Source organism: Callorhinus ursinus, unplaced genomic scaffold, assembly GCF_003265705.2.
Source record: "Callorhinus ursinus isolate GAN/ISIS: 27379988/994484 unplaced genomic scaffold, GSC_fseal_2.0 scaffold150, whole genome shotgun sequence".
NCBI lineage: Eukaryota > Metazoa > Chordata > Mammalia > Carnivora > Otariidae > Callorhinus > Callorhinus ursinus.
The window spans coordinates 247,693-261,563 of NW_027397212.1; the positions used below are offsets into that span (position 1 = coordinate 247,693).

Consider the following 13,871-nt stretch of genomic DNA (forward strand, 5'->3'; position numbering starts at 1 on the left):
GAGACGGACGCACTAACGCACTCGCATAAACGCAGTCGTGTTCAGAAGCCGCCATGCATGCGTGTAAGTGCAAACAACACGCACAGGCGGGTACATCAGCTGCACGGAGACTCGCATATCTGCCCAGCCCTCACGTGCACGACCACTGTCACCCTGGTCTGTGCTGGTGGCGGGGGCGGCCTCCCTCCCCTCGGCGCTCCAGCTGTTCCCGTGTGGAAGGAAGGCGTGCCCATGGTCCTGGGCTAGCGCTCGCCGCAAGGCTCGAAGGGGTGCCCGGGGTGGACAGACCTGGCTGGCCTAGCCATTCCTGCAGCTGACGCCTTCCCGAGGCGCCGGCCGCCCAGCAGGCCCCTCTGCCCCTGAGTGGGGATGGGCTGGCCTTGCCCTGGCCTCAGGGACCCCCCAACAATGGGGTTTCTCCTCCGGCTTCTGGTTGTAGGTGAGAAACAGCAAAGCCAGCGGCTACTGCCTGGACCAGGGAGCAGAGGACGATGACCGCGCGATCCTCTATCCTTGCCACGGCATGTCCTCCCAGGTAGCGGTGCGCAGGCTGCGAGCGGGCTCTCAGGGCTGGCGTGGGGACCCTCGGGGAGACCCCCACCCCCAGTGGACTAAGAGCAGGGCTTCTGGTGCCAAACAGGCCCTGGGCAGCTCACATCACGTTGCTTGCCTCAGTCCCCATCCATCAGGTGTCACGATAATGGTACCTGTCAGGGCTGTCGTGTGGACCAAAGTGGACCATGTGGGAAAGCATCTGCCACCATGTGGACAGAACCTAGAAGTGTGACCTAGAAGAAGGGTTAGCACTGGTTCCTACTGGCTGAGCTGCTCCTCAGTGTTGGGGGCTTTAAAAATGTCTGTACCGATGTCTAGACCCCAGGCCCATGGAACCAGATGGTGCAGGGACAGGTGTGTTTTCAGAGAGCTCGGGGTAGGACTCTGGTCCCAGTGACTCCCCTGCTGATAAAGGCAACACTTCTTAATGAGTGTTGGGGTCATTTAAATTAAGCCCCACAGAGTGCTTTCCCCAAATTACCCTCGGCTCCCCTCTAAGCACTCTCTGGGTCTGAGCCTCACTCACAGATGCCCATCCAGTGGAAACCCGCAGGGACCCGTGCCAGCCCTGGGCACTGAGAAGCTGCCGAGTCCACACGACCTGCCCGGCGGTGCGTGGCGGGCGTGAGGGCCAAGCCTGTGACGCTGGAGCAGAGGGTGTGGCTGCCCCCCCACACCTCCCGCAAGCCTTGTCTCCAGACCCCTGCTGGGCCTCCCATTGAGAGACAGAGTCTTAGTGGCCTCCAGGAGGAAATTCAGTCTCCTGGGCTTGTCACACTCCGTGGACAATTCTCTGGCTGGCACCCCCTGTGAGGGGCCGCGTCCTGCTGGGTTCTCTGAACATACCCAGCGAGCAGCCACGGGAGGGACCAGGCGACTGAGGTTTCCCCCAGTCCTGCAGCATGAGAAGAGACGCCACAAACCACGTGGCCTGGAAGACCTCTCTAGATGTGGCTCACACGTGTGCCGTCTGGGCTTGTGCTGGCCACCAGCTCAGGAGGGCCTCTCCCCCTCCCCACGGGGCCTCTCCCCAGGCTGCCCAGTTCTGAGGGCAGGCATCCCAGGAGAACCAGAGGGACCGCGAGCGTGTACGCCCAGCCCCGGAGGTCAGCGGCGTGTCCGTGATGCTCCCACGCTCCCCGGGGAGATCCAGGGGCGATTGTAGACCCTCACCCTTCACGGGGGGTGCAGGTCACTGTCCCGGAGCGAGCAGGGTGGGAGGGTTGTGTGGGAAAACCCAGCCTTCTCCACTGGGAGCTGCCGGTGCATTCGGGCAGCGTGTGCGCGCGCTCGGACAGGAGGGGAGGGGGGGCAGGGCACAGGAGAGAGTACAGTGACCCCTGACACCTGCTTTTTTATGGAGTCTGTGCTACTTTTAAGCACTTCTGTATCGTGTGCCCCGGACCCTCACCGCCAGGGAGGTGCTCTCAGGACCACCTGCTTACAGATGAGCATCCTGGGCACAGAGAGGTGGCGTGACTTGCCCAAAGCCACACAGCTGGGAATGGCAGGAACTCCATAGGGCTGGTCATGAGCAGCAACGTGAAGTAGGATCACGGCATGCGTGAACTTGGGGTTGCTCTCCATGTGGAAATAGCTGTTCACCTTGTGGTTGTTCGAGGGCGGATGGGGCACCCTAAGGGCGTGTGTGAGATTCTGCTGCTCTGGGCCGAGAGGCCAGGCTCCGGGAGCTGGGATGGGGGCAGAGTTGTGCAAAGGAGTGTAAGGCGGTCCCGCTGGGGTTCTTGGGGGAAGGAGCGGGGCCAGGGGCGTGGGGCGGTCTGGAGGGCATCCCCAGGTGGGCTCTCTGTGCGCCCCCCTCCCCCCAGGCCTGGCCCTCCCTAGGAAGCTCTGGTGCGTGGGCTGGCGGGGCCGGGCGGGGCCCACCCTCAGTTCCCTGACACCCGTGCACGGCCCCCTCTCAGCTGGTGAGGTACAGCACAGAGGGGCTGCTGCAGCTGGGCCCCCTGGGCTCCACCGCCTTCCTGCCCGACTCCAAGTGTCTGGTGGATGAGGGCAGGACCCGCGCACCCGCCCTGAAGAAGTGTGAAGACGTGGCCCGGCCCGCGCAGCGGCTGTGGGACTTCACCCAGGTCAGCAGGGCTGCTGGGCCCCCGGGGTCCCCGGGCCAGCCCGTGGGGGGGACCCGCTGGTCTGGTCACAGCACTGTGACTGCCCCCACACTCCGCGCCCTCGGGCCTCCTGGGGAGGGGGTGTAGATGGAGGGGACGGGGGTGACCAGCGCCCAGACGGCCTCGCCGCGGCGGCTGGCCGAACTCTGCCGAAACCAGCCCCTGCCCCGGGCCCTGGGGCTGCTCGGACGGACGCTGGGTTAGAAGTTCCAGCCCCGAGGACAAACCCTCGGGCTGGGGAGTCACAGGCGGCCCCCGTGCTGGTGGGAGCAGCCTGGGTGAGAACGGCAGCACGCGGATCCCCAGGCTGCAGCCAGCGCCCAGGGAAGGGGGCTTCCAGCGCCTCCCAGCCCCCGCTTGCTCTGGGCCCGTGAGCAGGGTCCAGCTGGCCCTCCTCCGGGTGGCTCTCTCCACAGCCCCTCCTGCCCTCTGTCCTCCCTCGGCTCCTCCGCACCGCATCCATCCGCATACCGCACACCCTTCTCTGGGCGTCTGCAGGTTGCCTCCCCACCAGCTCATCCTCCATGGTGTGGCTTCCTGTGGGTCTACCCAGGTTAGCCAAGGACACGTCCTCTCGTGACCTTGCCTGGAACCCCATCTCCCTCCAGCCCTGAGCAGCCCCTAACCCCTCTCCCTAAGACCCACCTGTGTCCTAAACCCCGCGGTCTCCCAGGGCTCCTGCAGCAAATGACCACAGACATGCAGGCTCTCATTGTCCTCGTGGAGCAGGAAGTCTGAAACCAGCTGTCTGCAGGGCGGTGCTCCTGCCGCGGGCTCTGGGGGGTCCTTCCTGCCTCTCTAGGCCCTGTTCCTCCTCCCGCCACCTGCTGTCCCCGTCTCTGTCTCCAAATCTCTCCCCTGGTGGGGACGCCAACATGGACCGAGAGTCACCTGCTCCAGTGTGACCTCATCGTATCCAGTCACGACTGCACAAACCCTGAGGTCGCACTGCTGGGTTCTGGGGAGAGGACTCGGTGGGTCTGACCTGCTTCTGCAGAACTCTCTGCCCATGTACTCCTTTGCAAGGCTCTTGGGACCCTGAGGCCCGGGGAGCTGCTTCCAGCATCCCCTCTCCCCGCCATGGGCAGCGGGCCCGTCTTCCGGGAGACATCCCTGTCTCCGTCCCCCAACTTCATCCCCACACGTTCTCTGCCATCGGTCCCAAAGAGCAGACCCATGACAAGTAAACACCGTCAGGTGACCCTGCCCTCAGCACTGGGGTCTGGGGGGGATGGCTTCTCGTTGCAGAAGAGGCTGCAGGAATGAGGGGTCATGGTTTCAGGCACAGCCAGTAAGGGTCAGAGGTCCCAGGAGGCCAGGGTTGGGGTCGGTACAGCAAGAAGGATCTGTTTGGAGAAGATTGGGGACATACAGTATACAGTCCTGGGGTCCTCAGGCTTGGCCCAGGGTCCTTGATGTCTAGGGGACCAGCGGGCCTGCAGGGGTGACTGATGGGCAAATCAGATATGACAGGAGGTGGGAGGCACCCGGGGGAGCCCTTCATCTTAGGGGCACTGTCTCCATTGTGTTAGTCACTCCTCAGACCCCAGGAGCAAGGCAGGCAGGTGACGTGGCTGATAGGGTGGAGATGCCTGAGGACCGAGGACAGGAGGGGCCAGAGGCCAGCAGGGGACAGGCAGTCCCTGAGTCTCGGGTGGCCGAGCAGTGACCTGCATGGGGCTTGTCATCAGCCTCACCGCGAGCTGCTGTCAGGGCGGGAGCCCTGGGCGTCCATGCTGACCTGGTCCCCCTCCCCACAGAGTGGTCCCATCGTGAGCCGGGACACCGGCAGGTGCCTGGAGGTGGAAATGTCCAAAGACGCCAACTTCGGGCTGCGGCTGGTGGTGCAGAGGTGTTCGGGGCAGAAGTGGACCATCAGAAACTGGATCAAGCACGGGCGGCACTGACCCCAGGCCCACCCCACACCCCTTCCCTGACGCAGACCCTGAGGACCTGGGGAAGGTGTCGGGCTCACCCGCTGGGCCGGGTGCCAGGACTCAGGCCCCTCCCTGCCTACCGCGCCACTGGACCCCAAAGGGCCCTGGCTGCGCCCTGCGCCACCCCCAGCCAGGACCTCGCCTGGGCTGCCCACAGGCCATGTCCCTGAGATAGCAGGGGCCTCCCTGTGCACTCCGGAGGCAGAGGCCAGGGACCGGCCACCCCACCAGGAGCACAGACCCTGAAGCCAGCTCCACCTCCAAATCACGTGCCTTTTCTACGGTATTCCTGTCCAGGCCGCCGGGACGGCCAAGTCTGCATGTGCTGAAGCCCCCTGTCCATCCCCTCCTCGCAGAATGACCCCCATGAACTCAGAGGGCGGCCGAGCTCCCGTCCGCGCCAGGCAGAACTGGGCCTCTTCCGTCTTCTGGCCACATCTAAGGCAAAACCCAGAACGCAGAGCAGCACCCTCCCCGAGGCTGGGGAGAGGGGGAGACAGGAGACATGGCCATAGTGGACCCGACGACGCCCCAGGCAGGGGAGACAAGAAGACTGTGCTGCTTCCATCCAGCACAGGGCGGATCAAATGGGACAGAGTGCGGCTCATCCACCGGAGTCCCAGCTGCCGGGTCGTCCAGGGTCGGGACCCCTGTTCTAGCATCTCGCCTGGGGCCAGGCGCCTTCTCTCATTGCTCTGAAGCAGGGGTCAACCAACGATGACCCACGGCCCTGCGCCTGTTTTTATAAATAAAGTTTTATTGGCACACGGCCACACCTATCTGTTCCTATATTGTCCGGCGCAGCCTTGTTGCTCCAGGGCAGGCGCTGAGAGGCCGCACGTGCCCCACGGGGCTGTCCCAGGGGCTCCAAGAGGCCGTCTCTGGGCAGGACGGTGCTTAATGATTGCAGGGAACATTGCAGGGCCCTGGGAGGGAAGCCGGAACCAGTCCTGCCTGTTCCCATCCCCCATCAGACTCAGTGCCCGGCTACACCCAGCACCAGGTGCACCCCAACACCGGCCCCTCCCTGATAGACCAGCACCCCCATTCTGGCTGCACCTGTATGCACCTAGCTGCTCCCTAACTCTGGGTGGAAGGCCTGGGCTCTCCAGTGACAGGACCCCAGGGCTGGCCTGGCTCACCCAGACAGATGCCAACTCCTGCAAACCCAACCGCCCAGTCCTCCCAGGGGGGGTTCCCGATGCCCTTCAGGGGTCTCCCAGGGGCAGGAACCGTGGCCCCATCTGTGACTTCCCATTCTCGTTGAGTTGTGTGGCGCCGGCTGGCAGGCTTTCTGGACAACAGGGCTTCATGCCGGGGGCACGTGGGACTTATCTCTTGTCCTTGTGCTGGGCCCGGGCAGCCCACCTTCCAGGGAGGGCCGGTCCAGGGAAAGCATCACAGCCGTTGCCCCCACCGTGTCTCCTTCTGAAGAGGAGGGCCGTTCTGGGAGTGCTGGGGGTCTCAGCCCCGAGACAGCAGCTGTTTGCCCTCTCTTAGGGTCAGTCTCTGGGGAAGATGGGGGCTCTGACCGACCCTCGGGGTCGGAGGGGTCGGAGGGGCACGTGGGTCGTGCAGTCACTGTTCCCTGGCCCCGGAGAGACACAGTGAGTCTGCACCTCACTGTCCCCCACCCCAGGCCCCTGGGCTCGTGGCCCTCCCCCAGCACCCTGCCCCCTGGGCACCCACCCCACCACCCCCTCCTCCCCTGCTCCTTCCTGGGCCCCAGTCCCTGTTGCTGTGGAAGCCCTGACCGGCCCCAGCTTCTCCCCAGAGAAATCCACCAGCTCCAACCCAAGGCCCCCAAAGCCCTCTCTATTTCAGATCTTCCCCAAATTTTAAGACCATAGTGGAGACAAACGGCTGGCCAGAGTCCACCTCTCGCCAAAGGCCCGAGTACACACACCTCCAGAAGTTTCCAAGTGAAGGTGAGACACGTCGCAGAGTTCGACACGCAAAGTGGGCTGCCCATGGTTTAAAATGGGACGCGTCGCCACTCAAATGATAAAATTCAGGGTGCTATGGTTCATTAGGCAAACTGACAGTCACACGGAAGCCGCTGGTTGTAGCCCTACAGCCTCAGGGACAATGGAGGCGTCTGGACCAAGCTCCCATCCTCGCGGAAGGCGACACCTTCCGAGAGCCTGCTGTCTGTCAGGTCCCGGTGCAAGGCGGAGGCCCTCTGTCTGCCATAAGCAGGGACAAAGCCGCCCTCTTCATGAGGGGTGGGTCACGTCGCTCTCCTAGCCCTTTCCCCGAAGAACCGCCTAGGAACCCCGGGGGCACAACTCAATCCTGAGAGCCCGGGCCCCACGCCGCTGCAGCTCCTGCCAGGTGGAGGCGCTGTGGACACGGTCCTGAGCAGTTCTGCGGTCACCACGTGGCGTGGCCCTGGCCGTGGCGGGCTGGTGTCCCCAGTGGTGCAGATCCCTGTCTGTTCTAACTCATGGTGACACACACTCCCCTGGGCCCCCACCACCATCCATCCACGGGCTGTCCTTAAGTGAACCCAGCCCCTGAAACCCTCTGACCTCCTGTTCTTGCTTCCTTGGCCTTAAAGCACAGTAACTCTTCTTCTTTGTCTGCTTTTGAAACATGGGTCTGTGGTTGAGGCCACCCCACTGCGCCAGGAAGGGTCCCATCTATCAAACAGGGCCTTGAATGCAAGGGATGGATCGCGTGATGGAAGTGCCCAGGCTTTGAGGGGGGCACTGGGGCATCCCAGGGACTCACCTTCCAGCAGCTGAAGGGACCCCAGGAGCCACGGCCACTTGAGGGGCTGGAGCTACAGAAGGAGCAGGGGGAGCGTCCCTGCCATTGGAGACCCCCAGCTTCCCACCCCAGCTCAGCCAGGGAAGGGAGGCAGGAAAGGGTCTGCCCACTGCAAGCTAGCAGCCAGGGCCCGTCTCAGAGCAGACGGATTTCCCCGCACAGAAGACCCACTTGCAAGGGTCAATTTTTACATTTTCAGGAATTTTGTGAACCAGTTGTGAAATACAGCATTACTAAAAAGTAAATTATATGAACCTACAATTAAAAATTACACTGAAAACAAAGGTAACAAATAGTCAAAACTCACCACTTGCTATTTATTATCACGTCATTACCACCTGCGCTCTAGCCATGGTCCGTCCCAGGGAGGAAGTGAGGGTGTGCGCCGGATGGCAGGCTGGTGGCTGGCAATGGTCCACGGTGGAAATGCTCGTCAGTGGGAGCGGTCGGCACCACAAGCCAGGGCGCGCTTTACAGAGAGCTGCTGCTGGACACCGGCACCCCTCTGTTTACGTTGTCCCAGCCCCCCCCCAACACACACAGTATCTTCCGGGCCCAGTGACACAGGTGGTTCTTTTCAGAGCGAAGAAGGTCTCCAGCCATGCAAACTCCTCTCCCCACCTGCCTGGGTAAGTGCTGGTGAGCATTCTGGGAAGAAGGAGAAAGAGGGGAGAAATATGTTTAAAACTGCAATCCCACGTCCTCCTTGAAATAAGCCTGGTAGTGCTGAGAACCTCTGTGCCCATTTTACAGGTGGGGAAGCAGAGGCTCACAGGACGGAAGTGACTTGGCTGCAGGCACGCACTTTCCCTGCGGCAGGTCCAGAGGCTCGTACTCAGATCGGCTCCACCCTGCCTGGCTGCCAGGGATGGTTTTCTTTCTTTCTAAACAACTGTCATGTTCAGATGGCAAAGATACAAGCAAATAGAATTTAATAAAACTTAATAGCAGGCCCTCTTCTTCCACTAATTCAATTGTAAATGGGCCCTGCCACGAATTCAGAAAAATCCATGTTGTTTGTTTAAAACGGTTCATTGGTAACCAAACCTAATAAGCAGCCGGGGCTTTGGGCGGGGCTGTAAACATGCAGATGCTTCTGATGAGAGGCAGGGAGCGCACAGAGGTCTTTCGTTTCCTCTGCTCTTGACAGAGATAATGTGCATCAGAACTTAATTTTGTCTAATAAAAATTTCATTGCTCCAATGAATCTTCATTTATGGTTGAAACCCGTGGGGCGAGTGTACCCTGTGGGAAGCGGGGATCTGGCCCAGGGGTGGGGTCCCCAAGAGGAGGCAGGGGAGTGGGCCAGGGAGCAGGCTGGGAGGAGTGTGGAGCAGGGCAAGGGAGTGGAGGGGAGGGCGCTGGGGGAGGAGGAGCACGGCAGGGGAGCAGGTTGGGGGGGTGGAGCCTGTGGGGCCAAGGAGAGGGGAGGGGGGCAGGTTGGAGGGAGCTGGGCAGGGAGCGGGGCGGGTGGGGGAGGGGGAAGGGGAAGGGGGAGCTGGGCAGGGAGCGGGGCAGGGAGTGGGGTAGGCCAGTGGGTTGGGTGGGGCTTGGGGAGAGGGAAGGGGGAGCTGGGTAGGGGAGCAGGGCTGGCCTCTGAAGCCTCCTTGCAGGCCCCCTGGCACCCACCCCGTGCCGGGGTCCCTGACCCAGCCACAGGCACAGGGAGGGGCGGGGGGGGGGCACGTGGATCTGGCCTCTGGGGCGCTCCGGGCACAGGCAGATTTCAGGGCTGAGCCCTCACCCCGGCCACACCCCAGAAGGATGTGCAGGCAGTGTTCAGCAGGTGAGACCTGGTGTCCGCAGCCCCTGCCCCAGAAGGACCCCAGCTGGAGTTCCTACTCACCCGATTGCCAAACACGCTCGACCGGAGTCCTGCCAGCCGCGGGTGGGTCTTGCCCACACGCCCCGCGGGGCCTTGCCTGGCCTCCCCTGCTCACCGGCTCCAGAAGCACGTCTCAGCAGGGGTCCCAAAGGCAGATGGAGCCCCCCCCCGCTGGTAGGGCCTCCCCCACCATCCCCACCCCCACCGGAGCCCAGAGAAGGACCCCTGAGATGGCTGGCCCATCGGACCTTACACAGAACTTCATGTGTGACATGAGCCTGAAGATTGCTCGGGACCTGCGCCTGGTTCTCACGCAGCTTCTCACACAGCGGCTGGGGCAGCCCCAGGGCCCGGAGCACAGCCCTGGAGGGAGTGGGGTCCCGCGGTCAGCTCCAACCTGACCGGCCTCAGGGGAACCTGGCAGTCCCTGCATTTACCCCACGTGCCCCGCAGGTGACGAAGCGCTCAAGCTCAAATCAGAGGGACGGCTCCCACGGTGGGCGCCCTGGGGGCATGGAGCGAGTTCGCAGGGGCCACGGTTAATGTGGAGACGGCTCTGGAGCCTGCTCCCCTTTCTTCCTGGGAGCCTCCCGCAGGCTTGAGCAGGGCTCACCGCCAAAGTCAGAAACTGTCCTTGGGAAGCAGGACTCGCGCCTGACCCACACTGGCTTGACCCTCTCCCCGCAAGGTCCCGAGCCCGAGGAATCCTGGCGGACACAGACTCCCAGCAGCTCCCCGCCCTCCCCCCTACTCCTGAGCACCCACCTTGTACGCCTCCCCAGAACCCACAGGGAATGGCCTGTCCAGTGAGCCGAGGACAAGACCGGGCTCACTTGCCAAAATGGCCGGGAGGCCATCAGAGCGGCTCCTCTCTGCAGTGGGAAGGGCAGCCCCGGAGCCACGGCGCATTCCACTAGGATAGCACGTCCTCCCAACGCCGGCGGGCAACAGGCGCTGCCCCAGCAGGTGGAGGTGCAACCGGGCGAGGGTCGGAAGCCTGGTGAGCCACTGCGAGAGCTCGCTCCGCAATGCCTTCCGTGGACGTGGACAGGCCCGTGAGGGGGTCCCCCCTGTGCTGGGATCAATAGTGCCCCCAAGACCCTGTCCACCTGGAGCCTCAGAAGGTGACCTTGCTGGGAATAGGGTCTTTGCAGGCGTAATTGGTTCAGACGAGATTGCGCACGGGTCAGGTGGGTCCTGACGCGATGACCGGGGTCCTTGTGGGGGGAGGTTAGGACACAGACACACACAGAGGGAGGAAGCCCAGTAAAGATGGAGAGAGGCTGAGACGGGAGGGACGCATCCACAGGCCCGGGGGCGCCCAGGACATCAGAGGCCCCAGAGCTGGAAGGGACCTGGAATGGAGTCGCCCTCAGAGCCTCAGACCCGGCCCGCTGACGCCTGATCTCAGACGTCTGGGCTCCAGACGGGATAAGCACCTTGCCGCTTCAGCCACCCGCCTGCAGTCCTTCTATACGGTAGCCCGGGCACGGCCACGCTCCGTCTCAGAGACGCACGAGGTGATGCGTTCAGCACCCACAGCATCTCAGGGACACAGCGGGACCTGAAGCCCAGGCGCTCAGCACCCGGCCTGCGCTGGTTGGACTCAACCTGCACGGGGCTGACCTTGGGTCTCTATGCACGGGCGCTTCTCCCCTCCCAGACCCCCATGACCTCCCGCGGAGGAAACGCCCCGTGGTTTCCACTGACGACAGAATCACTGTCCACGTGCTGCCGATGAAGCTGAGGCTTGTTGCCCGTCCGTCCTCCCTGCCGGCCATTCTGTGTCTGCGGCCCCGCCTGCTTTGTCGCGGTCAGGCGGTGGCCGGCGCTCCTGGCGTCCTGCATGCACACGGGGCCGAGGGACCGGGAGTGGCGACCGCGCGCCCGCTGAGCCTGAGCAGGGCCTGTGAGCGTGTCCTCGTGGGCGGTGGAGTGCCTGTTTTCACATTTCTGTGGCTTGTGTTGGTGAGTTCACTGTTGCAGGGGCCCCCAGCGTGGAGCGGAAGCGTGTGCTGCCAAGGCCGCGAAGGCTGCAGTGTGCCGGCGGAGGAAATGCGACGCGAGCTTTGTTCGGGCAGAACGACAGCTGTTGGCGGGGGTCGTGGTACTGAGTCGACAGCATCGATTCAGTAAGGTGTCTTCCAACAGAAACACATCAAATAAAGCCATCTATTGACCAGTGAACAGAAGTGTGACCTGAGGCTCGCAGGACGCTCATCCGCGTGTCCCCAGGAACCACGGCCCCGCGTCCGCTGACTGGCGCCGACGGGGACTGCGAGAGCATGGTGGCGGCAAGGAGGACTGCATGTGTCGTGTGTTCACAACGGGAGGAAGTGCCGCTCTTCACTAGAGGTCAGGGAAGGCCAAGGTGTGATCCCGGCCTGGGTCGCCAGCCCTGCGGGCTGTAGTCACGCGCCACTGTGCTGGGACTGTCCCGTCCGGCGCCGCCAGGGCCGGTGGGCCGGTGTCTTGTCCGTCACGCCTGCGAGGCCGTGAACTCGGGCCTGGGAGGGTGACCAGGAGGCCCCCTGACATGGCGAGCTGAGTTTCCACCGCCAAGGAATGGGGTCTCAAAACTGCACAGGAGTTTAGAGCCACGGCGTCCCTTCTCGCATGGCTCCGCCAGTCAGGCGCAGATGCCCAGGTATGCCCTGGGGCTGCACAGAGCTCGGGCCGGAGGCAGAGGTGGGGGAAGAGGCGGCGAGGGGCTGCACACTGCGGGCAGCCGGCGGCCACGGGCCTCCCAAAGCTGCCGGGGCCTGAACTCAGCCGTGCGCCCCTGCTGCCTCCTCCTATTGAGACGAACTGCTTCCCCGCTGACGGCCAATGCTAATTAAGCTGACGACCTTGATAAGTCACACAGCTGACTGCTCGGAGACAAAATGGATGGGAAGTCTTGTTCGTGATTTCTTCTGCTCTTTTATGCGCCTGATAGTCATTTTAAAATTAAATTGAGTGGCTTATCGGTGCTAATTCAAATCGACAGGGCAATCTTTCTTCAGTGACTAACTGATAGCGGAGAGGCCGGCCACCCTGCCGACATCACTCATCGCTGCTCCGCGGAGCCTGGCCCCGCTGTGGGGCTTTGAAGTGATCACTTTCAACCTGGGTCCTTTTCTCCCCAAAAGTACAAGCCGCCTGGGCTCCAAGCCTTGCCCTTCGGACCCTCAGAACCCGCCTTCGCGGGGGTGACCAGTGCGAGGTGTCCCGTGTGCTTGCCCCTGTGAGTCCTCCGCTAGGTGAGTGGGGGGCTCACTGTGGAGACCACCCCCTCCCTTCTCTCCTGCTGAGCCCCCACGCCGCTCAGAGGACAGACACAACCTTCACTCACACCTGTCCCACCGCAGAAGCCACGTGTCCACGTTGCACAAAACAAGAAGAAACAGCATGGCGATCCTCAGCACACTCATGCAAAGACAGACCAAAAACCTTCCAGAATAAAATAACCCTAAGAATAGAAGAAAATCCCAGAAAGTGCTTCACCTGAGAAGAACTTAAGACAACATTTTAAACTTTATTTTATTTATTTTACACATTTAAAGAAGAACTTAGAAATTAGAAGGCAGAACTTGTGAAGTGAAAACCACAGATTTCAGAGCTGAAGAAACAGAAGAAGGCTGAAGACAGCGGAACAGGAAGCTAGGAAGTGAGCCCCACGATATGTTTCTAAACACCTAAAAAGAAGCAACAGAAAGAAGCTAATCGATTTCTGGAAGCCACAGGAAGGGGCACCGCATCAGGATACCGGGTGTCACAGGAAGGGTGGGAAAACTAGCTACGGACGTCAGAGGCGTCCCCTGGCATGGAGGAGGGCCCGCTGCTCTGCACACGGACCGGAACAAACGACCACCCCCGCCCCCCATGGAGTAGTCGGGTTATCCCTGCAGCCAGCCACCGGGAGCCCGAGCCAGCAGCGAGCTGCTGCGGGACAAGCCAGCCCAGATCAGAGGGTGCAGAAACCTCCCCTTGTGCCTCGCTATAGTCCTCTGAGGAAGGGGCCAGTATTAACCCCCACTCTACAGACAGGGAAACTGAGGCACGCAGAGCCTCTGTAACTTGTCTGAAGTTACACTGTCGATACCTGGTTGTATTGGTCAGAGTTCTCCAGAGAAGCAGAACCAAAGGGAGGAGGGAGGAATGGAGGGAAGGAGGGAGGGAGCGGTGGGTGGGTGGGCCAGTGGCTGGACTGAAGGAAGGGTCCTCCCATGGGGGCTGCTCTGCTGGCGTGTCCGGCCAGTCCGCTCCTCTCCCCAGCCCCCTCCTGACTCCCTCAATGTACTTCACTGTCCACCCCAGGAAATGACGTGTAATATCTTCAGGAAACGCCCCTACTTACAGTAAGAGCAAGTTGTACATCTGCCAACGGCAGCCATTAGGCAAAGTGATGCTCAATAAATTTCCCCACGCAGACTTCCGTCCTCATCTGAGACGGGCTCCACCAGAGGACGCAGGCGAGGGAGAGGCCCCAGTTAGCCAGCCGGCCAGCTGGGGAGCAGCAGGTGCAGGAGGGAGGGGAGAGGAGCCGGGGGGGGCAGCAGGTGCAGGAGGGAAGGGAGAGGAGCCGGGGGGCAGCAGGTGCAGGAGGGAGGGGAGAGGAGCCGGGGGGCAGCAGGTGCAGGAGGGAGGGGAGAGGAGCCGGGGGGCAGC

At 62.3% G+C, this 13,871-nt stretch overlaps 1 protein-coding gene across 1 annotated transcript in view; it reads left to right on the top strand.

The window, feature by feature from the left end:
• GALNT9 (polypeptide N-acetylgalactosaminyltransferase 9) overlaps positions 1-5,389 on the top strand; it is a 74,339-nt gene extending 68,950 nt beyond the window's left edge. Inside the window, exons 9-11 of the mRNA XM_025861643.2 lie at positions 440-535; positions 2,481-2,648; positions 4,448-5,389. Coding sequence (XP_025717428.1) covers positions 440-535; positions 2,481-2,648; positions 4,448-4,594 — 411 coding nt within the window. The 3' untranslated portion in view covers positions 4,595-5,389. The remainder of the gene's footprint in view (positions 1-439; positions 536-2,480; positions 2,649-4,447) is intronic.
• Positions 5,390-13,871: the final 8,482 nt, after the last annotated feature.